General features: G+C 33.8%; 1 protein-coding gene across 7 annotated transcripts; it reads right to left on the reverse strand.

Moving 5' to 3' along the window:
- Nucleotides 1-24,282, reverse strand: LOC131804151 (zinc transporter ttm-1-like). Of its 7 annotated transcripts, none has more exons than XM_059126595.1 (10): nt 24,126-24,282; nt 21,123-21,803; nt 13,494-13,616; nt 12,497-12,659; nt 6,670-6,823; nt 5,276-5,620; nt 4,774-4,876; nt 691-860; nt 562-632; nt 1-480 (listed from the first exon to the last, which is right to left on the reverse strand). In XM_059126595.1, exons 2-10 carry the CDS (start codon nt 21,564-21,566, stop codon nt 371-373), a joined length of 1,683 nt encoding a protein of 560 aa, XP_058982578.1. In that variant the 5' UTR covers nt 21,567-21,803; nt 24,126-24,282; the 3' UTR covers nt 1-370. The 7 variants fall into 7 exon arrangements, with proteins under 7 accessions (XP_058982578.1, XP_058982589.1, XP_058982573.1 ...); XM_059126606.1 differs by having other exon boundaries at nt 23,949-24,263; XM_059126590.1 differs by having other exon boundaries at nt 23,849-24,263.
- Between the last annotated feature and the right edge of the window lie 1,092 nt (nt 24,283-25,374).

Here is a 25,374-nt window from a genome sequence, read left to right on the forward strand (position 1 = left end):
TTTTTGTATTAAAGTGTTTTTATTTGTCTTTTTTCTTTAGAGTGCATGTATGTATTTCAGTCACGTTCTTATATTATATATAAAAAATATATATTTAAAATTCATTGTCTATTAACCAGTCTGTTTTAACAATTAAATAACATATGTACGTATATTGATGACTTAGACGTAAATTTCCTAAAATAGTTTCCTTTGGTTTTAATTTTGAACAAGCGGTGAATGGAGATGCCAGTCAGCATTTTCCTAACCCACTGGATAATTTTGGGTTTCTGTACAATTCATTCATCTGCTTGCTCAAAAATGACGGGATGCTAACACATACATAATGGCATCAGGCCACATGTACTTGCTGTGTCTATAACAACTTCAATTATGAGGTAACACGTTCTATTTGTATGGTGCTATGTTTAATTTTGTACTTTGAATTGCTGGCCAATTGTGTGGCCTTCTCTAGGACCGTGTTGCTGTCGGCTAGAAAATCTGTTAGCGAAATTACAAAGAGTAAGGATTTTATTATTTACCATGAAGGATGAATGGGATTGTGTGTGTGTGTTTGCTTACCTATGACTAAGTGAACCATTAAAATACTATAATTGGAGGTATGATTCCAGATGTTTAGGTGATGAACAGATCTTAAATAAATAGAGTCATTGTTTAAATACCTCTAAAAATAAATGATTTCAGGCTTACTTGACTCCTTCGATATTGAGTAAATCCATTTCGAGATCATTCAATGATACTCCCTGAGGTACTGAATCCAATAATATGTAGATTGACTCCTTAAAAAGGTTTATTGTTGTCATTATGACAATTATTGAAAACAATATTGTACATAGAGGGTCGAGAATCTCCGCCTTAGGCTGCAAAGATAATATAAAATATGGTATAATATGTAAATAATATGTAATAACAAATGACAATATATAAATTTATGCCAAATTAACAAACCGAAAAATGTTAAAATTAAGAGTGTCTAGTCGAAATTAGTTTAAGCGTAAAAAAATCTAGAAGGTGGAAAATTGAAAATATAGAGTACCCGTAAATTTTTTGTGTTAGTTCGAATTTTTTAATCGACCGTCGAAGTTTGCTTTCACTTATCAATTTCAAGAATATTAAAAACTCTGTATTACAAGCTAGTCAATTTTTATACCCTACAACACTATGTGTTGGGGGTATTATAAGTTTGATTGGGCCAGAATTTATGTAACACCTCGAAATAGTGATTTCCCATATAGGAAAGTATATATGGATCTTCCTAGCTCGCCGAGCTGAGTCGATCTAGCTATGTATGTCCGTCCGTCCGTCTGTCCGTCTGTCCGTCTGTCCGTCTGTCCATGTTAATTTGTAATCACTCTACAGGTCGGAATTATGGTCCGATCTTCACGAAATTTAGAATGTAGGTGGGGCTTGGACCAGAATAGAACCCTATTGCTTTTGGAGATGATCGCCAAATGTTTAGGGGTTGAAATGGATCAAATACTGAAAAAATGTCGGATTTTGCAGTAGCTATACAGGTCGCAATTATGGACCAATCGACGCGGAATTTTGCATGTAGCTGGAGTTCAGGGAGGGGAAGAAGCCTACCAATTTGGGTGGGCATCGGATAATATTTAGCGGGTAAAATAGATTATATATTTTGTGTTGAAAAATTTAAAATTTTTCATTAAACCGTGAATATTTTAAATCCCGGCGAAATCACAAAGCCATCAGAAGGTTACTTCCGACCTTTACATTGATGTTAACATCCAACAAATCGGATATATAGCAAAATATGTGTGATATATATGTCTATCAAAGAAGATATGCTTGAAAGATCTCTTATATGTCGAGAACGGCTGAACTGATTTCGACAGTTCTCATTAATTTAGAATGGTCTCTTGGCAGGAAAGAAACAACGTCTAAAAGAATCGCATAAAAATATCTCTCTAAAGATGAAAACATTGATTTTGTAAAATTTTCTCATATTTTTTCAATTTTGTCATATTTTTGGCATATTTTCATTTTGAATTAAACATTTGGTAATATTTCTACAGCTAACAAAACTAAGTAGTTAGGATATCAGGATATCATATACAGATCGCATTTATGGCCCGATCCTTACGAAATTTTACATGGGGATAAGATGAGGGTCATAATAGATGCCTACTCTTTTTGGAGATGATCGCCGTATATTTAGGGGTTGAAATGGACCAAAAAACTGCAAAATTGCAGGTCGTAATTATCGCCCTATCCTCACGCACATTTGATTGGGGGTTACCCGACATTGCAAAAACCAAGCAGTTTTGGATAGCCATCCAAAAATATTCAATGTGTGAAATAGTTTCCCAACTTTTGTAGATAAAATACGAAAATGTCCATTCCAGTGACTTTTTGGAGAATTCACAAATACAGGAAAGACACACTTCTGACTATTTCGTTAACGCTGATTTCGTTGAAGAATATAGTCAAATGTCTGTATCTCATATAGATATGTTTCAGTCAAAAACCAATAATAAATGTTAATCTTTTGCCACTTCTGAGAGATTATTGGTCTTTGGGAAATATTGGTTCCAAATCTAGGAAGACCATTTACGTGCAACATCTACCTATAAATTGGAAATGAGCAAATTAGTTTAAGTTGCTATTATTCGAAAATTAGAGAACGAAACCTGATGGTTTTCTTTTATTATTTGTCACAATATCTTGTGGAATTCTTTCGAGTATCTCGCCTATATAAACTGTATCGTTTATTATAGTGTTGTAGGGTATTGAACGGTCGGCCCCGCTCGACTGTAGCCTTTGCTTACTTGTTTTTATTAAAATGTTGTATTTTTGGCTTGAAACTGTTCGAAACGGTGCGCAATTTAAAGCTTTAATAAAAATCAATGAATGCAAACAAATAAAAAGTGCAGATTTTATTGGTTTTTGTAATTTTCGAAGAATTATTTATTTTCCCCGGGGTAAAGACGGCGGAAAACATTTTTTTGTATTTCACGATTTAACCATTTTTACGTTCGCATTTGTTAAGCGTTTTTATAGAAAATCGACATTTGACTGCAAATTAAAAAAACGACATGGGCGGTTTGTTCTCTTTTTTCACCCACCATTTTCAGAATGGATTTAATTTTTGCAAATCAAAATTTGTTTCACAGTAATATTTTTATAGGTCATTTCATATATGGCAATCTAGAGAGCTACTTTCAATTCTACAAAACTTGTAGCACAGTACCAATATTGTGACTGACTGGCTGATTCATGAACGCTCAGACGATACGGCTGAAGCTAGAATATTGAAATTTTGCATGTAGATAAATGTACAGGGTGAGATAAAAAAACTGCAACAAAGTCAAACATTTTAATTTTTAATTTTTTTTTTAAATTTTATTGAATGAGTGTAAAAATGTTAGAAATAGCAAATTTTAGAATAAGTGTAGATTTGTTCGAATTTGTCACCTTTGGCACGAATTATGGTCTTCAAATGGCCAATGAAACCGTCACACGCTTCCCGAAAGTTGCTCTGCGGTATTTTGGCCCATTCCCGGCGAAGCGCTTGCTTGAGGTGATCGAAACTTTGGTATTATTAGTGCCAACGTCGATTTTCAAAATACTTCAGACACAACAGTTCAACGGATTGGTATCCAAAGATTTTTGTGAGAAACCTCACTTTGTACCATTCGCGTGTGTGGCGCGTGCTGAGTGCGATGGCGCTGATTCTTCTTGGAATGTCCAAGGTCTGCGGCCAAAATGTTTGCGTGCCCAATGCCTAAATACACCCTCCAGAATATTTTCGCGATAATATTCTGATGCCACGGTCGATTAATAAAAAAAATAAAATTTTCTGCTGACCTCTTTGGCAAGTAAACACGATCATTTTGTTTGTTTACAAACTGCTGGACAACAAATGTTTTCTCATCGGAGAAAACCAAATTCGGCAGTTCACCACTTTCGGCCAAGCGATGCAACTCTTCAGCTCTTTTAAATCTATTTGCTTTCTGTTGCGGTGTAAATTTTTGCACTTTTTGGAATTACAAAGGCTTTACCCCGAGCTCATTTTTCCATATTTGCCGAATGGAATATTGCGATATGTTCAGCTCACGAACCATTTTTCGGTCGCTGTGACTTTTCGAACCATTTCTGCTGATGTTGCTGTTTTCTTCCGTCCACTTCCTTGACGTCGGGCTACGCTACCAGTATCACGGTAACGAGCGATGGTACGAGATATATACGATTGATTCGCATTAAAATGCTGGAGTGCTCTAACAATAGCCACTTGTGGTTTTCCAGCAAATATAAAGAAATCACACTATCGCGCTTGAATTCCATCACGAATAACTTTTTTTCTGGAGAATTCTCACCAAAATGCTTTTGTACGCTTGTAAACAATATAACGAGCTGTCACTGTAATAATTTAGCAGCTGTCGGACGAGTGGCTTAAAAATTACAGCAGTCTGAAGTTGGTTACAATTTTTTCATCTTACCCTGTATGTAAAAAAGCTCATATTTTGGAATTAGGATCATTTCTAATTAGTATTTTTTTTTTCGAAAACGGCAGTAACCAAATATTTCATCACATATTATAACTCTAAATAGTCATATGAAATAGAGTTTCAAAATGGATATATAAATGTGGCTTATCATAAAGTGATAAGTCTATTTTAAAAGGATAGTTTTATTTATGCCTTAAAACACTAAGCGTTCCTTTAGACAAAGTGTGCAAAATTAAAAAAAAAAAATGTCCTTTGATTAAAATATTGTGATTTTCAGAATAAGCAGAAAACTAAATGTCATACATACATATATTTTAATAAATATTGAGGCTATGAAGACTCCAGAACTTTGCACCAGGTCACCAATTGCGTGAATCATTGCCGCTCTCAGATTGAGATTTTTCTCGTTTCTGAAAAGAGTATAAAATAATAATAAAATAAACGTCAGATTAAAAATAGCAAATCTAAACAAAAATCTGTCAGCTATATACCTATGTGACAAGTCTTTGAATGGGACAAGTCTGTATGCAAATTCATGCATAGTTTATTTAGTAACAAAATAAAAATAAAATCTGATGAGAATGTTACAAGGTTCTCGAAATATTACGCACCGGTCGTACGTGACATTAATTTAAAATGAAGGCCACATTTGCAAAGTGTCCTTTTAAAGTCATCTACCAAAGCTGGGTGCGAAGCGTTCGTTCTATCTGTTTTGTTTTTCCCCGTGTTGTTTTTTTTTCGTTTTTCACATTCAAATGCCAACATTTAAATAAATAGCCGCAAACAATTTTATTTCAATAAATTCTTACCCATCTTGTTGGTGTTTCAAGCCATTTCCGTTTTGAACCAATGGCAAAGGCCGCTGCTCTATTGATGTTGCTCCTGCACTGTCAACGACAGTGGAAAAAAGTGAATCTCTCCTCTCTGCTGATGCCATTGAATGCTCCAAGTCCACATGGCTACCATCAAGACTGTGTCGGTGTTGATGTCGCTGTAAATCCGGCGAATGGATCTGCGAAGTGTTGTGACTATGACCGTGATGGTGATTATGGCTATGTTTGTGGCCATGATTGTGACTATGACTGTGGCCATGAGCTGCACCTATGCCACCTTCCGGCAGTTCAGTCGACGAAGTGTGTAAAATGGAAATCATACTGGAAATATTGAAAAATAAATATAACTAGATAAATATGACTAGAGTTAAATGGAATGTAACAAGTTGGTGCATTTTTATGCGGGCATAGATATAGAGTGCAGCATTTTTTTCATTTCATTTTTAAATGCAATTAAGTATTGAAAAACAAAATATCAGCACTGCCCTTCTACATTCATGGATTGAAATAGCATTGGTAAAAAATACAGGAAATATTTGCTAATTTTTTGATTCTGGTAAAAAGTACTAAAAGTACTCGATTATGGGAAAACACAGAAACTATGTCCTTGTCGTTCGGGGAATATAGTCTGAATATATCTGAATTTTACTTTACATGGGCGATATAAAAAAAACTGTATCTTAATTGAATATTTTTGATATTGGATTATTCCCGATGCAAAATCCAAAAACGAGAGCAAAAATTCTTTTTGATTTAAACTTAAAAATAATAATATTAAATATTTTTTTATTTTGGCCGGACTCCGACCTCTGTTGGACAACTTCAATTTCGAAAACAAATTTCAATTCAATTTTTGAAAATATTATGGATAGTAAAAAAAAAATATTTTAAATCAGGAAGCTATTGGTAAGGTTTTTATACAGTTTTAATCAGATGACAGCAAATGATTTATTTCACTTATTTTTTTTTTACTGTGGGCTTCGCAATGGCTATTTTAAGATATTTACTCACGTTTTTAATTACGTGGTTAAAATAGCCATATTGATTTCCATTCTTCAGTTTTTAATGGATCATTTGTTTGATTCTGAAATCCAAAGTGAACTTTTATTTATAGGGTAAAATATATGCTAACTCCAAGAGAGGTGTATTTCATACTCGATATTTTCCAGCCATACGGGTTATCATGCTAATATTTCGATCGGTTCATATGTGTTCTATCATCAACATAAATTATATAATGCTTTCAATTTCTAAAAACCATGTTCTCACTGTAAATAGGTTTCGCACATAAATAACAAGAGCAATAACAGCTACAACTTTGTCCATCTAATAAAAATAGAACGCTCACGGACAAGTACATCCACACTTACATGATATTAATTAAAATTCCAATGCCAGAAATGACCATCATGGTGTTGGCATCCAAGTCATAGTCGTTGGCATAGATGCGTTGAACGGCAACCAAAACCAAAGTTGCGGTTAAAATCCAAATGCCCAGGATCGATGCTAACGCGCCCATAACCTCTGTAAATAAACAAAAAGTACGGAGAGTTCAAAATAACACTTTAAACAAATTCTCATTACACAGACACTGGCAACGAATGCATAATCACGGCACACAGCCATCCAGCCAGCCATCCGATCAGCCAGCCATCCGACCAGCCAGCCAGTCCGAATGCAAATCTTTCGGATGCACGCCCGGAGGATGGTGGAAATGTTGTAATGCATACGAATTGCAAAATTCATTTATGTGTCTTAAATAAATAGAAAATATTAGCATTCTATTCGAAAATTAACATAATTCAATGTTACATACATAGACACAAACATGCATGTATGCATAGAAACACACACGTAAGTGTATACGTAATAATATACGAAAATAAACATTTTCCGTGAACGCATTTCAATTTTTGGAGGTTAGACATCCCATCAAAGTTCACCAAATGCAAAAGTTGTTGAAATGAATTTTATTTAATAAAATTTGGTTATACTCGAAATAAAATTTAGAAGGCCATTTAAACAGATGAATTGTTTTTTTTTTTGGTAATATTTACCAAAATAAGTTCGTATTAATTTGTCCTATGGTGCTTCAGAAATGGAAAGCTACGAAATAATTTAACACAGAATGTTAAAAAATTATTTAGTCGATATCTATGTAGTCAGATTTATTGGAGAAAAAATGTTACCCCATGTTGGGGTAAAATGACTCGGCCGATAAATCAAATCTACATTGGGTTTGCAGTTGTAGCTATGTTTCATGTTATATGTACGAGGATTGTTGCGTGTGATCCATATTTCCTGGAAGTTAACATGAAAGTAATTGACATCAGGACGCCAAAATCTTATTTGGCCTAGATCTTTTACACCTTTTTATACCCTCCATACTCCATAGTATGGAGGGTATATTAAGTTTGTCATTCCGTTTGTAACACTTCGAAATATACATTTTAGACCCCATAAAGTATTTATTGATCAGCATAAAATTCTATGTCGATTTAGCGATGTCCGTCCGTCTGTGGAAATCACTCTAGCTTCCGAACGAATTAAAGTAGATTGATTAAATTTTACTCAAATGTATGTTATGTCGGCAGGACTTTTGGTACTGAAAATGGGCCATTTAGGTCCACGTTTTGGTATAGCCCCCATAAACCGGTATGGTATTTTGATGATCTTAGCGACATTATTCACCGGAATTGTTTCAAATTTGGTATTTGAAGTTCATAATAGAGACCACAGCATAAGTCAGAAAAATTGTCTGTGCAGGTTCACCTTTTCGTATAGCCCCCATATAACGATACCTCCCGATATTCGGTACTTTGTTGATTTTAGTGACATTATTCACCGGAATTGTGTCAAATTTGGTATTTGAAGTTCGTAATGGATGCTGCAGTCTATGAAAGGAGATTGTCTGTGCATGTCCACGTCTTCTTATAGCCCCCATATAATGGTACCTCCCGATACTCAGTACTTTGTTGATTTTAGCGACATTATTCACCGGAATTGTATCAAATTTGATGTTCATAATAGATGCTAGAGCCTATGACAGGAGATTGTCTGTGCAGGTCCACGTCTTCGTATAACCCCCATATAACGGTACCTCCCGATATTCGGTATTTTGATGATTTTAGCAACATTATTGACCGGAATAGTTTTAAATTTTGTATTTGAAGTTCGTAATAAATACTACAGCTTAAGACAGAAAACTGTCTTTGCCGGTCCACGACTTCGTATAGTCCCCATATAACGGTACCTCCCGATATTCGATATTTTGATGATTTTAGCGACATTATTCACCGGAATTGTTTAAAATTTGGTATTTGGAGTTCGAAATGGATACTACAGCCTAAGACAGAAAATTGTGTGTGCCGGTCCACGTTTTCATATAGCCCCCCATATAATGGTACCTCCCGATATTCGGTATTTTGACGATTTTAGCTACATTGTTACCGATTTTATTAAGGTTTCGCATTTGAATATTGTAATGGCTTATGACAAATGTTACCTATGCCAGCCCGGCCGAACTTACAGCTTTTTTACTTGTTTCTGTTTGTAGCTAACTTTATGCAAATATATAAAAATAAAAAAAAATCACGGAGTTAAATTCAAAAAAAAAAAAAAAAAAAATTAAATTAAATTTGATAAGCAGAGCGATAATTTTTGGAGATTGCACTTGTCAACTGTAGATCTTATATCTATTTTGTATCCTCCACCATATGTTGAAGGAAATACTCTTCTAGGGTTATGTAAACTGTATATATTGGTAATCAGCGAAATATTCTAAACAATTTAAGTATGTTTGTATGTCACCCTTATTTTTGAAGGGATCAACCTAGGTGGCTAAAGTTTTGGTCCTAAGCGGGTTATTTTTTTTTTTCGTTCGTTCCCTCGCCTCTCACTCTCACCCCTGCCGACCAAGGGGCGACCTCCCCATACGTAGGGGGCGCGTACACAACAAAAACCGCGAATGATGGGTTAGTTGTGAGTTAGTGGTGCCAGCTACAGTCTAGTCCATCAACCGGTAACGTAATAGATAAAAATACACTATTGAGAAAGGAATTAGAGCAACACATAACACATATAACATTTATAACAAATAACTGTGAACATAATATGTTAAACAAAGGTACGCTATGTCTAAAAGTTTTATGGGAAAATGGAATGGAAAGCTACCTTTCGATTCCAGATATTTTAATGGTGTTAAGCGCTTTTTTAAATTTAACGGTTTGGTATAGTCCCCACATAACATCACCACTTTATATTGGGTACTTTAATGATTTAACAGGCATTTGTTTGTAACAGGCAAAAAGAAACGAGATAGACCCATAGTTCCTTTTGATGATCTGCATAGAATGACATTCTGAGTCGATTTATGCATGTCCGTCCGTCTGTCCATGTATTTTTGTAAACAAAGTACAGTTCGCATTTATTGCCCAATTCAGATGAAATTTTGCACAAACCATTTGTTTGGCCCAAGGACGAACTCTTTTGAAATTGGAGATAATCGGTCAAAATTTAGATATAGCTCCCATATATATCTTCGTTCGATTTGCCTTTTATTGTGCACCAAACGTGTAATATCAGGCCGAATAGTATGGAATTTTGCACGTTCGATTAGATTGGACCTGAAAATAAGTATGCCAAATTTGATCGAAATCGGTTCAGATATAGCTATAGCTCCCATATATATTTTTCATCCGGTTTGTTATTTTTGCCCTCCGCAGCCGTAATATGCACTCTGTAACAACAATATTTGGGGAAATATATCAAATACAGCTCAGAAATACATTTGCTAAACTTTATCGAGATCGGTTTAGATTTGGATATAGCTCCCATATATAACTTCGTCCGATTTACCTTTGTTTGTGCACCAAACTAATTCTAACTAGTCTAATAGTGGATGAAATTCGGCACTTACGACCGAATTGAGTCTAGAAGCTAGTAGCGGGTAGCGTGTGACGGTTTCATTGGCCGTTTGAAGGACATAATTCGTGTCAAAGGTGACCAATTCGAACAAATCTAAACTTATTCTAAAATTGGATGCTATTTCCGACATTTTTGCTTTCATTCAATAACATTTTAAAAAATGTAAAAATTATGGCGTTTGCCTTAGTTGCAGTTTTTTTATCTCACCCTGTATATGGGAGCTATAGCTTTATCTGAACCGATTTTCTCCAAATTTGATTTACTTGCTTCTAGACTGAATTGGGTGGGATATACCAAAAGACAGGTCATTTGTACTCATATTAGCCATGTGGGAGCTATAACTTAATCTGATCCGATTATCACAAATTTCAATAGGGTTCCTCCTTTGGTCAAACAAATATTGTTTGCAAAATTTCATCTCAATGGGATTGTAAATGCGACCTGCATTTTGTTCACAAGAATACATGGACGAACGGACTGACATGCATAAATCGACTCAGAAAGTGATTATATGAAGATCCTCAAAAGTAACTATGAGTCTATTTCGCTTCCTTCTCCCTGTTTCATACAAATGCCCAGAGACATAATACCCTTACCACTATGTGGTATAGCGTATGATGTTTGTGTGATACTGACACAGAAAAAACTAAAATCCGTTCATCCTTTCATAATAGATTATCGAGTGCGTACGAAGGCGCAGAACTCGATTCCTGAACTTGTCCAAATGGCAATCATTAAATTTTGAAATCTATTAATATACGCTTTTTTATAAATGTGGACCTTTTACTAATAAAGTTACAGGTAATTGCTACTTATCATGATAGAAGAATACAGGTAGTCGCATCGACACATCTGCTGGGACAATGAACTGTCAAACCAAATTTGCAATTGAAAATGTTGAATGAAAAATTATTCAAATTATAACAAACTCCGATTTGCATCTTATAAGAAAACATATAAAAATCTACTTATTTAAAAAAAGATTTTAAAATTTTTGGAATATCAATGTTCCCCACCGTTGATGCATCTACCTATATTCTTCTACCATGCTAGCTATACACCTAAGTCTGTTTTTACACGGTCTTTTTGTACACGGTTTTGATATAACACGGTTTGAAAATTGAATACTTTTAATTTATTTACACGATTTTATTCCATTTAGCACGATTTGAAATTTTATGTACTTAAAATTTTTTGTCAAATTTAATTTTTGCGAAGTATGTTCATATCACAAAAAAGTATTTATGAAAGAAAAAAGTCTGAAACCATCGATAGTATCGATAGTTTGCGAACACTAGCTTAAAGATTTAAGTGAATTCCCCTTTAGCGCGTACAAACAATTTTTACTGGTCAAAGCAAATGTGAATAGCACTATGTGCATACAATAAAATTTACTGATCAGAGCAATTGAAACGTGTTAATATTTTGTGAACTGTTAATGCAATAAGACGTGTTTGGTAAAGAAAAAAAAACTTCTTGTTTTTCACTAATTTTAATAGGTTTTAGAGATTAGGAACACATCACCCATTTTTGTATAAGATCAATGTCTTTTTTACACGGTTTTTTTTTTTACACGGCTTCTTCTGGAACCAATCTACCATGTAAAAACAGACGTAGGTGTATTAACAAATATGCAGTTTACATCCGTTCTTTATGTTGTTCACAATAAACGTTTCACGGCTTTTTTCTTTTTCGCCTGAAAGTATGCTCAACTTTTTCAAATAAGAAACCATTGCCTTCAATATCAAGAGTGTGCCTTTTAACATATAGAAGGAACAGAACAACGTTTTTAACGACATTTAAGACCAATTTTAAAAACTTGTATCTTTGAATCAATAGTAAACCGGTAAATTGATAGCTCATACGTATATACTATTGTATATTGAAATTTGAAAACAAAAATGATAAATCGAAATGATAAAACGTTTCATTCCATAACAAATTAGTTTAGCACAATGATCGGTTTTCATTGTCATTCTATTTCCTTTTTCCTCACATTTCCTAATATTTTGTACAAAGTACTTAAATTCATCGTATTCCCTATTCTTAACATTAAAGCCACCACACACTGTGACTCTGCCCATCTAATAGGGGTTCCGTTGATGTTCTCAACACACACTCACCTGCCTTCACCTTCCTAGCAAAAATTTACTGAAATGCACTTAAAATTAAGTAATATGTTGTTTGTGTTGGTAATGGTCAGAAATATGAATGTGCATGTGTGAGCCTCTGATTGTTGGTTAGAGGCGATTATGGCAGAGTTATACGTACCTAAGCGTTTGTATCCAAATGACATTTTTGCATCCGGTGGTCGGCTGCCCAGGCAGATTGCTACCAGACCAATAACGAAACTAATGCAATCTGATGCTAAATGTGCGGCATCCGTCATAATGGCTAAGCTTCCGGCAATGTAGCCACCCAGGAATTCAACAATCTATATGGAGAACAGCCGTAGCACCAGGAAGACCACCAGCACGCCCCAGTTTCGAACGCCAGTGGAGGATAGCAGAGGAAGAAGGAGCCGGAGCCATTGAAAAAGTTAACAAACGAGCCGAAAGCATTGAAAAAGAAATTGTTGTTGAAAACGAAAACAATAAATATGAGTGGATCTATGGATATTTGAGCATGTTTGTGGTATGTTCACCGGAATGTAGGTGGTGGTCGGTCGGTGGTTATGTTATCAACATTCTCATACAATCGTTGCACAAGCACATGTACACATTTAAAGAATATAAAACCAAAAAAAAAATGAAACAAAGCTTTGTTGGACATTAAAGTGGTATCAAAAATAAACCGTTTCTAAAAAATACACCATTACAAAGACGATATATCGTAACAACGATTGCGAGTCTGTAGTTAAGTAAAATTAAATACAATTCTAATTTTTTATACTTAATATTCTTCATTAAATCTGTGAAAAAGCACCCCAACACTGAAAACCGCGAACAATATTTTATTGCCCACAAAAGGCTTATTTAATAAGTTCATTCACCAACGTTCGCCATTATTAAGATAAAGTTCATTGATTTCGAATTATTCGAAGAATCGAAATTCAAATCGAATCGAAAAAAGTGCAATCACATTAATGTTTATGCATCTGAGGATGAGAGTGTTTAAATAACGTCCAACAAACATACGTGGCTAAGTAAGAACAATATAACACAAACAAACACAAATACATATGCACGTACACGTACACAGATACGAGTATGGATGTAAGCATGGCTTTGCCGTTGATCTTCTACAACAAAGAGCTGGGAGCACTTACCATAAATATGCAACACATACCGACGGCCCAGAGGATTTTTGATTTAGCGGTCTTAGTGGAATTGCTGCTGAGGTTGGATGCAAATCCTTTTTGTTGGCACAGGCAACCGTATTCCAAATCATCCTGTTATGGAATAGAACACAATTAAAATAGCGCAAAGAATTACTCTACATTGCAAATAAAAACGTAATTACAACAAACGTAACGTAAACTTTAATTGGCATCACGCGCTGGAGGAATTTATGAATAGCTTTGTGAGAATTTCATATTTGTACTTACGTCGTCCACAAACTTACACACACACACACACACACACATCTACGGACGTATAAGTAATGAAAAATACGTTATCATTGTTCGGTTTAAGTGATGTAAATGGAATGATTTTTTTTGCAGGAACGAAGCTAATTGTCTATTTACCATTACGGACCATTGGTAAGGAAAGGAGGAACAAATAAACGTTAACTTTTTTAATTGTAAACAAGATATGTGTATGGAAATTCATCTCCAAAAGTGTAGGAGTTCGAATAATATTACCTGGGCAGTTGTCTGAGTCAAAATTGTGTACTAGTTCGATTCGATAAATCCGTGTGACTTTCCCTCTTTTTGCAATATCTTTGCAAAAAAAAATCCTCTAAATTGTTGTATTTTCAAAATCAAATATGTGTTGGAAACATTTCAAATGTTTTTCAAGTATTGAAAATGAGCTACACAATGCCATGCCTGACGAACTTTTAATATATTTCTAATAATATAAATGTAGTTTACTGAAATACAGTATTTTGATCAAAATCAGTTAATTTGCACCATTAAAAATAATTAACATGGAAGCTGTGCTATAGTCAACGATACAAAACAGGTAAAAGTGATTTGAAGCGAACAAGATGTTTTATATTATTCACCATTTTTTACATAGACTACGCTATACATGGATTTAGCCTATGTTTTTTTTATCTTCGAAGAGAGGGTATATCAAATTTGTCATTTCGCTTATGACACCTAAAATATTCATCGGAGATCCCATAAAGTATATTACACATGATCAGCATAAAATTCCAAGTTTATTTAACTACGTCCGTCTGTTGAAATCACGATACAGACCACATCATTTGACGTAGAGCTTGAACACAATAGTTTTGTACTGCCAAAATAAAACTGTGTCTATGATAGCTGGACTTGAAAATGAGGTATATCGGTCCATGCTTACGTTTGGCCCTCATATAAGGGTACCTCCTGATATGTGTTATTTTGAAGATTATAGTCAAAATTTTACACGGAATTGCTCAAAACGTCCACGTTTTACTATATCACATATATAGCGATACCTGCCAATATTCTGTATTTTGATCATTTTATCAATTTTTTTCATGATTTTATTTTTAATTTGGTATTTAGAGTTTGTAGTTCATAATTTAAACATTCGATGTGTGTATATACATGTATGCCTATACTCAGCATCCTTTGAAAACAACATTCAATTATTTATTTTATATTCAGAGGTTTGCTTTCACAACATCACTTTTGTTTGTATTTTAATTTACCCAATTCCGCATTTCAATGTGTTCAAATTCGTACAAATAATTTACAAATGCTTATTTTGAATTATTTGTATTCCAGCCGAAACTATGGCAAATGTTTATACAACATTTTGAAATACACTGAACACACAGAAAGAACCTCATTATATTTGTGTCTGTCCTTTGCGAATTGATTTGAATTGAATTAAAACAACTCATTTTGTTAATTGATGCAATTGTGCGATGTAAATGTTTTTATTAGAAAACAATCGCAATTATTTATTGAGAGTAAACTTTGTCTTTTTTTTGTTTTCAGCTTTGTTTGCTTAAAACACAATTTGAAAAATATTCAGTTTAATTTTTGTAAGCATTGCGGATTCGAATTAAAACATGACGTAGAATTCCACGTCTAGAGTTCATTTATTTTATATGCCCTTCTGTCAAATTATTGCAATATAATAAATTCGATATAAAGATTAATCTTGGTTTAAACTTGGAATTTTCATTGGAAGTTTTGTTTTTTGTCATAAGTATGGTTTTATCTCTAATAACATTTTTTGATTTGAATTTTTATAATAGAAAAAAATATTAGTGATTTACGAAAAAATCTGGATAGAAAAAAAAAAACATTTACGGATTTAATGTTAAATACAATTTCGTTTCGACAAACTAAAAAATTATAATAATTTTGATTTATACATTAACAGCGGGCGACTGCTTTGGTACCAAGGGCTAAATTTGGGCTATAGAGCAATGTAAATAAGATTCCGTTAAAAATTTAATTTTGTTTTCAAACTGGTACTAGGTCAATCCTCATTTAATTATTAAGTCCAAATTAGAAAAACCTTTTATTGATAAATGTTATGTAGCCATTGATTAAAAAGCACATGAATAGGGTAAGTGTACCAGTAGTCGGCACTTTTAGGATTTTTGCTTTTTTAATCGCTCACCACTGAGTGGAACTTTTCAATTATTACAAAGTTAATTTATTCAGATTCGAAAATTTGTATAGTTTTTGCAATAATAAATAGAGTTTTAATAACATTTCATTAAATTTCATAAATTTGTAGTTTTATTAAAACAATGTTTTTTGCCGGTAGTCGACACCAGTTTCCAATTGTCGGTATGGCATGTTCCAACAGTCGGCATACCAATTTTTTGTAAGAATATTTAATAATAATAATAAATTAATTCATTAAAATATAATATTTTTGTTTAGTTAAACTGATTCGACGTCTTTATTGTACTTTTCTTAAGAATATGGATTGTTGAGGATCTTCACAGACAAAAATTTAATTTTTATTAGAATAAATCATCTTTTCTTTGCGAAATTGTACACAAAGATAGCTGACAATATATTTGTTTCATTTATTTGGGCTTAAAAATAAGAAGTGCCGACTACTAGGACATGCTGAACTTAGGCACACTTACCCTATGTGTTTTTCGGTGGAAAGTAATAGTTGTCTGAATCAATCGTAGTAATCTACGCCAGAAAGATATCCATGAAATAGCTGATGTACATTTGTTGATTTTAGAATACGACCATTTAAAAGTAATTTCAAACTATTCACTTGTTTTGCATCAAATGTTTGATTGAATTTTTGAACGACGTATCATTAAATTTAAATCCCTTAGAACTTGACTTTAATATAAGATACGCCGTTAATTCTCGTTAGAAGCACAGTAATGTCTTTAGAAAATTAAAAGTGCAGTACAAAAGAAACAAATAAAAGGAACGAGCTGCACCTGATATTAGCGACCATTAAGAAGGCCTTTTACAGGATGTTCAGGGTCATCCAGAACACCCTCCATCGCATTGAGATGAGTTGAGATTTAAGCTACTTGGTTTGTTATTTTGATGTTTCAAAATAGTCAGGCTAAAATCCATTTTTGTTGTTTTTATGAAAATTTTCTTTAATTTTTTGGTTCCTCTTCTTTTGACGATCGTCACAGGGATATAAATAAGCTTTCGAATAACTAGTTAAGGTTAATTAAAGTCTTACAACAGCATCAACAATTCATCGTATTAAATAACGTTTTTTCGTTTGCCTGAGCAGAATCTCTACAGGTTTGTTAGGATTTTCCGTGGAAAAATTTGGTTAAAAACAAAAAACAATCTAATAGTGGGCGGTATTGCTATGTGAGAGCTAAAGGAAACCGGGAATCAATGCATACAATAGTCTGGTACCCGCGCTAGTAACCATTACAAACTAAAAACTTCAAGCAATTTCGTGGAAAACTGGGATGGTTGGTATAGAAAATAAGGTGTATTTCTCCACGTTTTCGTATATCTCCCATATAGCGGTACCTGCCGATATTCGGTATTTTCATGATTTTGGTCTAATTTTTCCTCGGAATTCTTCCAAGATTGGTATGAAGAGTTTGTAATGAGGTTTAAATTCGATATTTGTAGTTCATAATGGGTTCTACAAATGGTGTCAAAACTTTGTCCATATTGGTCCACGGTTTCCGTATTACGGTACTTACCGATATTCGGTATTTATTAGTTCCTAGCCATATATTTCCACAGGATTTTTTCAAATTTGTATTTAAGACTGGAAATAGAAATAATCTTTCTAGTAAAATATTTTCTGTCTTATAATGTGACCTCTACATTACGGTTACAGCCACTTTATAATACTTCGAAAGTTTTAACTGCATTCTCCAACCGATCTCACTGGTATTTGCAATTTAAAGTGGAACACGTTTGAATCCAGTCTTTATTTAAAATTGTTTTTTGCCTATTGGTAGAGGGTATTAAAAATTCGGCAAGCCGAATTGAATGTTTTTTAACTTATTATACATAAGATTGAATTCAACGTAGAATTAAGTCTTCCAAATTGCAGCAGATTTAATTTTTAAGCTACCCGCAGGTCGTCAATTGTTACTGATATCAATAATATTTGTGCCAGATATTTTATGCAGCCTAAAAACATTAAGTGATGAATAGGCGACCACGTGCCAACCTACACCATTTTGCGATATAGATTTTGAAGAGGATTTCCTTTTGACAAACTTATAGATCATAATTATTGTAATAATTATACCCAACAACACTATCCGTGGATGTGTGAAAAATACTTAAATGTTCAATCAACCGCAATATTATTAATGCTGTAAGTCAAATACAGCCGAAATCATATACAGACTGAAAGAGCACTTTTGACTTTTATATTTATGCTGATTTCGTTGTCTATAAAGTCAGTTATGAGAAATATAGCAAAATATATACAGAAATTAATTTTTAAAATACTATTTCGAATACCCGTTACCACGACAGAAGGTGGAAATATATGACAAATGCCTATTGGTATAACCCTATTATGAGACTTTACGACATTATTTCAAGAATGAAATGGCCCAAGTGGGATAATATCTTAGGAAATTCGTTCATTCGTCAAATCACATCACATCTACATAAATGTAACAGTTCAATACAGTATTGTAGGGTATCAAATAGTCTCAAAATAGTATCAAAATAGTTTTTAAATTTAGAATTATAAAAGATCAATGCTTTGATATTGCACCAATTTTCTCTCCAGTGTAAATTACGTTTGCAACTAATTTTTCTATGACAGTACACACAGAAATGTCTAAAAACGGAAATATTTATTTTTAAAATTAAATTTTTTTCTACAACTATCTTTCTTCCCTGCTCACAACCATCCATTTCATATTCGGACACTCATGCTCTGTACCAACGTTATCCATTACTTTGTAAAAAATATTTTTATTAGCCTACTGGTAATGATAAAATGATACTTTAGTGTGTTGTTAGGATCTTGTGTGTCCCACATTTTTACTGCGTTTGAATTATTACTATTAAAAAAGCACAAAAGCAAGTAAGTTCGCCGTGCCAATATTTAGTACGTTTCACCAGTTAGAAGAAGAAAAATGTAAAAAAGTTCGTTGATAAATGCCGTTAAAATGCTTGGAATATCCTAATATCAAGTGTTACAGTTATGTTGAATTTTAAGTAAACGTGGACCTCTATAGCCAGTTATATGGCAGCGAGGACGGTGCCTCTTACGAACTACAAATATCAAGTTTGGTATAGTTCTGTTGAAAAATGTTGCTAACATAATAAAAATATCGAAAAATGTCGTTATATGGGAGCCAACGAAGACGTGGGCCTGTAAAACATATTTTCTCTCAGTGGATGTGGTACCCATTACGAACTCAAAATACCAAATTTAGTACAATTCCGGTGAAAAATGTGACGTAAATCATAAAAATACTGAGTATCGGGGTTACTGTTATATGGGAACTATACCAAAAATTGGACCTATATGTATGTACAGTTCTCTGAAAGGATGTTTCCTACATACTGGCAGAACATATTCAAAATTTACAGCAAATTAAGTTGGATATTGTGACTTAAACACCAAAAACCTTAAATTTTAAACAATTCTGGCGAACAAGTGTGACACAAACAATCAACATATCGAATATCGGAGGTAAAGTTTTAAAATTATACCTTAACCCTCAACCTATCCCAGTTTGTTAAAATATGTTTTGACTCACATTATGGTTATTTAAAATGTTGACACTTTATGGAGGAGACACCGCGTGAGGTACCAGATATATTTATCTAAGAGAATGAAGAGAATCAGACATCTATAACCATTTTTTTTGGAATAATTGTTAATTATTATTTAAACCTTTTGATAGATTGCATATTCACCTCTGATCATAGCATTTATGACAGATATATGCATTGCAAATTCTGAACTTTTGTGGGAGAGGTACAAGAAGGGGTAGGCCGATATCGGGGAGGTACCAGAAGAAGTAATCCCACATATTCCATCTTCATTCCTGGTCTTGTGTTGATAGAAATGTTGCGATGTGCTGAGTTTGAAAGGAATCGGATGCTCATTTCACGATTTTCGAGCTTCATGGCTATTCAAAATTTTGACCCGTTATGTGGGAGGTACCAAAAGAGGTAGACCGATATATCACATATCCGGTTCGATCTCTACCATTATATCTTGTGTTGATGGAAATATTGATATGTACCAAGTCTGAATGGAATCGGATGTTAATTTCGCGTTTTATGAACTTCAGGGATGGAGTGGACCGATATATTTCATCTTCACAGCAGATCTTCTGTTAGTAGACATTATTGGATGTGTGAAATATGAGAAATAAATAGTTATAGAAATATAAGAGTTATAATTATTCAAAATTTTGACCTTTTGTGGGGGAGGTACCAGAAGGAGTAGACCGATATATTCACACCAGACCTAGCACTGATGCAAATATAAGGATTTGCAAAGTTGGAGTAAAATTGGATTATCTTTTTTCTTTCTGTGCAGTAAAATATTTTTTTTTTGTTTTGAAAATTTCGACCTTTTGTGGGTGACGTACCAGAAGAAGTGCACCGATATTGCTCATCTTCGAACTCGATCGAGTGTTATTTATATTTGAAACAATTCCCAAATTCCGCTGCTATAACCATAAAAATACTGAATATGGGGAGTATACGAAGACGTGGACCTGTATAGGCTGTACAAAATATAACTAAAGTCAACAAAATGCCGAATATTGAGATGTACCATTATGTGGGGGCCATGTGAAAACGTAGACCGACATGGTCCATTTATAAGCTGAACCTGCCTACTGCCAAAACACACATATGTGCAAATTTTTAACTTTCTATCTCAGTTCGTTCCAAAGGTAGTGTGATTAAAATAGACAGAAAGGCGAATACCGCTATATCGATTTAGAATTTCACTCTGATCGGGAATATATACATTTTGTTGAATCTGACGTGATTATTTCTAGGTGTTACAAACGAAATGAGGAGGATATAAAAATTGGCCTATTATTTTCACCTACTAGTAATGCAAAAAAGTAGTTTGTTTACAATATCTTTTAATGGGTTGTTCGGCTCTTACGGCTCCCAAATTTTCGTTGGGTGTGAAATAGTACGACAACCCTCAACTTGCCGATTGCAATTATGTTAATTGAAGACATTCCAGCGCGTGATTTTTTTCTTAAATTGAAAACATTTATGAATGAATGCATACATTGTTTTATACATACATAAACATACCTACACACATGTACATATATGCACCATGTAAACCTATGTAGGCTGATATTTATTTACCTTTTTATTGTAGCTTTCAAAGTGATTACTGTTGTTGTTGTTGATACAGTTGTCAGCATCGACGGTACTGCGTTGAAGTAGTGGTATTTCCATTGTGTTGTCGTCAAAGTCGAGCCCTGCAATAATTAAATTATTGCTGCCGCTGCTGTCCCCGCTGTCATTAATAGTTGTATTCCTATAGGTAGCGATGCCATTCATATGTTTGGCACTGTTGTTGTTGCTTGTGGGGTGTCTGGTACTGTTTTTGTTGTTCATGTTGTTTGCATTACGTTCCCGGACGACGGTGTCGTTGTACTGAATGAGATCTTCCACCTGATAATGGCTGTTGTCATCGTTGTGACGATGACGGCGATCATCATCACTGGTGGGGAATATCGCAAAGTTCTCGTCGTCTGTCAGTGTTGCCGTAGAATCGTTGTTTGATAATTTCTGGTACTTTGACATGATGGCGTGTTGCTTGGGTTGCCGATCCACACAATTTCGATGTTCTAGTTGTAGACGTTGTAAATGCTTGGATATTTCGTGTTTTCCTCATTTATTTGATTGTTGACGTTAACAATTTTATTAATTTACACTGGTAATTTATCGGCAAGTTAATTATTTTGTTGCTGTATGTTTATTTATATTATCGTCATTCACATTGAACGTTATAATGTTGTTGTACGCTTTTGGTGTTTGTTGCTGTTAAATTCATTAATTTATTATTAATATGCAATATATCGGTTGGTTTGTTGTTATAAATAACTGTTATTCGCTTTGAAAAATATAATTAATACAATCTGATTACACCAATGAATACAATTGTGCACAAATAGACATAGGTATATTTTATGTGTATTAATTTTCAGCAGTAACAATTCAAAATCTGCTATATTAATAGGGATGCGTTTAAAGCACTTAATAAACCGATTATCGTTTCCAATTTCAAGTTTTTTACTCAAATTATTTGTAAGCCGTAAGAAAAAAGGCAATCCGCCATGGATTATGATACGTTAACCCTACTCGTTCGCACATCTTATATGGATTTTCCTGTTTTCCGCTTTTCACAAGATCGCGAGAACAATATGACACTAATTATTCGACAGGTTACAATGACTTTGTTTTATAAAAAGTATATATTTGAATTGTTATTAGCGTTTTTACTCTTTGCTTTTGGCTTCACATAGCTTCATTAACTCGTGTTTTCAGCGATTATTTGGCGGTTTTTTTCTCAAGTGGAAAACACTCATAAATATGCATAAGTTCGATGTGAAATAAAACATGATAACACAATTTTATACGAAACTTCAAAGCGCTAAGCAATGGATATTAAATTGCAATAGCTTTGAGGTAGTTTTTAAAATAAAACAAAATTTCATGCTACTTTTAGGTGCCAATTGAAAAAAATCTGAAGAAAAATTGTCCTTTTAAAGTGACACTGTGTTGCATCAACACTCGTAATGTAGGCTTTGACTCTAAAATTTTGGAAAGATTTAGACATTTGACGTCTTTAATGACCTATAGCAGAATTTTATGACAAATACTATTGTAGAATATTTTGAGCTGCTTTGATATCGATTAAAGGGAGGTTTTAGCAATATTTTCAAAAAGGACCAGAAAAGACCTCTTTGTTGACTAGCTTGATGGTTAAAATTGTCGATCAAAATAATCCTGGTGTTTTATTTAGAGTATGTGCGATGCAATCTTTCAAAACGCCGATACACGTGCCTTCTATTCTTAGCTCTATTTCATAGTCTGTAGGATTATCCCAGTAGTTATTGAAAAAATTGTATTTTGTCGCACTGTGCTATTATGTTATGGAAGTTGGACATTTAAAATTTGCAAAAACAACAATTTGTCACTTTGGGTTGATTGTGAATATACTTCATATCAGCTGAAATGGGTTTAACAGTCTTTACTAACCGAATCCGAAATAATTTGGCAATTATAGTTATAAGAATATAGCAACATTCACAAGTTAGAACTTGGTCTTGTCGATTTATTTAAGTGGAGCCACCAGGAAGATTTAAAGAAAATCGGCGAGTACTAAAAGGAAAGGGTCGACATTGATCTTCTGGGCATACACAATACCTCTTCATAATATATCTAATGTTGATAGTAAATGAAAAGTCGTAAGAACCTTTGTGTGACCTCTATAGGAGAAGTGTTTCATATCGTTCATATCGTTTACCGAAAAATAATCCCCAATTACGTAAATTGAAGTCGCTCTAGTCGTGTCCGTCTGGTATCATCCGAATTAATTGAAGTTTCATATATCGTAATATCAGACTGGGATCAGGTGTGAAATCCGAAAACATCGTGTTCAAATTTTGAAAAGCCCTTGATTTTCCTCTGGATATAATAGATAGGATATATCAGTTTACTTCTAATAACTAATCTTGGTATAGCTCCATATATCATTGAATCAAAGATATGGAAGATTAGAGGTTGGACATTTCATATTCACCAAATGGATATATTTTTTTTTGTTTCGATATCATGACAAACACAAACACATCTAGCGACAATTTTTCAAACTAAAATCTTCGGTTATTTGGAACTAGTGTTTTTACTATTGGAATTCCGTTGCCTCTTTATATTTTCTACACAATCAAATGTTTCATAACATTTCATTTACAATTTTAAATCTTTGTTTGCTGATGATTTTCACTTTCCATATCCGGTATATGCGATGTTGGATTTAAATCATTATTTTTATTTTTAATGTTTAAATAAATTTGGCGTACTTTATTTTTTTAATTTTTGGTTTGTATTTTTATTGTGGTTTATATTTTGTTAACCAGTGTAATTCATGTTGACAATTTTCATATTAATTCATTATCATACTACTGTGAAGCATAACGACACTTTTATTGTTTACGCAAAATAACCGATAAACAGTCGTGAAGGGCTTCCAAATTCCCAAATCACACGATTACGAAAATACTTTGTTGATCACTGAGTGCCCGCCAATATAAAAGTGAATATAGTCGTTTTATCACTTAATCACACCGAGTTAATTACATTTGTTTTGATGTATGTATGTATGTCGGTACTTTAACGATTTACGACAATGAACAAAATATAAAAAAAAACGAATACAAAACAATCGAATGGGTGATCACACCCTGGCGCGTTCACATTTCCTACTGACTGAGTACAATCGCCTCTGGGGAAGACAAAGTGGTTTTTCGCTTTGCCTACTTCCTCTGACTAGCACTCAAACCGCTCAGTTTGATATCCCACATTATCGTTCGTTGAACACAGTCGCATGCTTATCACATGCATTGAACATTTTCTCATAAAACCGACTGCAAAGAGAACAATGTGATCGTGTTGGTTTGTTTAGTTGTGGGGTGGGTGGTGTTTACCAGTGTTCCCACATTATTAGTACGCTCAGGTATTTTACCGATTTTAACATTTGCAGAACATAAACGGTAACAACACCTCGAAATATTCGTTGTAGACCTATTTTAAGGGGTTCGTTCATGATCAGGGTAAAATTCGTGTAGTTGAAATCACGATAGAGCTTACACTATTAATTTGCAAGGTCATGGATTTTTGTTATTAAAAATTGAATATATCAGAAGTTGCCGTCTCTACGTTCAGAGCCATTAACCCGTCTTCCTAAAGCAGCACTAAAACAAGTGTATGCATTGGAAGCAATGTAGTTGTTGTGGACAAAAAATCCATCACTACAAAAAAACAAAACGTTGCTGTGAAAAAGATCTGCCAATAGAACTTGAGTCGAACCTGGAGAGTTTCTAGTGTATAATTCGCATATGCTAATTTGCAATAAGTTCGAAATATATACTACTTTCCAGAGAACGGCCCTTGTAAGCCATCATCCACATCAAATATGCCTGATGAGCCGCTTAACCAACGGCGAAACGCGTCGCATAGTGGTGAGTGTGTGATAGTGTCTATCTGGCTTTCCTTTTCACTGCAAATTTCAGATCATTAAGCTCGTCTCGAAAGAGAAAACAAACACTTGAATATATCACGTTTATAGCATTCTATATAATGGTGCCACCTGATTTTCGATACTTAGAAGGTTTTGGTTTCCATTTCCAACTTTTTTTGATATTTCGGTATCTCAATGGGTAGTTTAACGCTTCGTGAGAAATATTCTAATTAGATCCAGTTTTGACCCACATAACGGACTCAATTTAACTCATATCCGCTGTAATTTAATATTTGGGTGCCCTTGTGAATAGATTTATCTTTCGCAAAACATATTTAACATAAGTATAAATATTCGTTTTTAAAACAC

The sequence above is a fragment of the Musca domestica genome, unplaced genomic scaffold (assembly GCF_030504385.1).
Source record: "Musca domestica strain aabys unplaced genomic scaffold, Musca_domestica.polishedcontigs.V.1.1 10, whole genome shotgun sequence".
NCBI classification, from domain to species: Eukaryota; Metazoa; Arthropoda; class Insecta; order Diptera; family Muscidae; genus Musca; species Musca domestica.

Coding starts and splice junctions, on each gene's coding strand:
- LOC131804151 (XM_059126595.1), bottom strand. CDS start 21,566: ATGTCAAAGTACCAGAAATTATCAAACAACGATTCTACGGCAACACTG. Junction 12,660..13,493: donor GTATGTGTTGCATATTTATG/GTAAGTGCTCCC, acceptor TTCTCCATATAG/ATTGTTGAATTCCTGGGTGG. Junction 4,877..5,275: donor TTGAAACACCAACAAGATGG/GTAAGAATTTAT, acceptor TACTCTTTTCAG/AAACGAGAAAAATCTCAATC.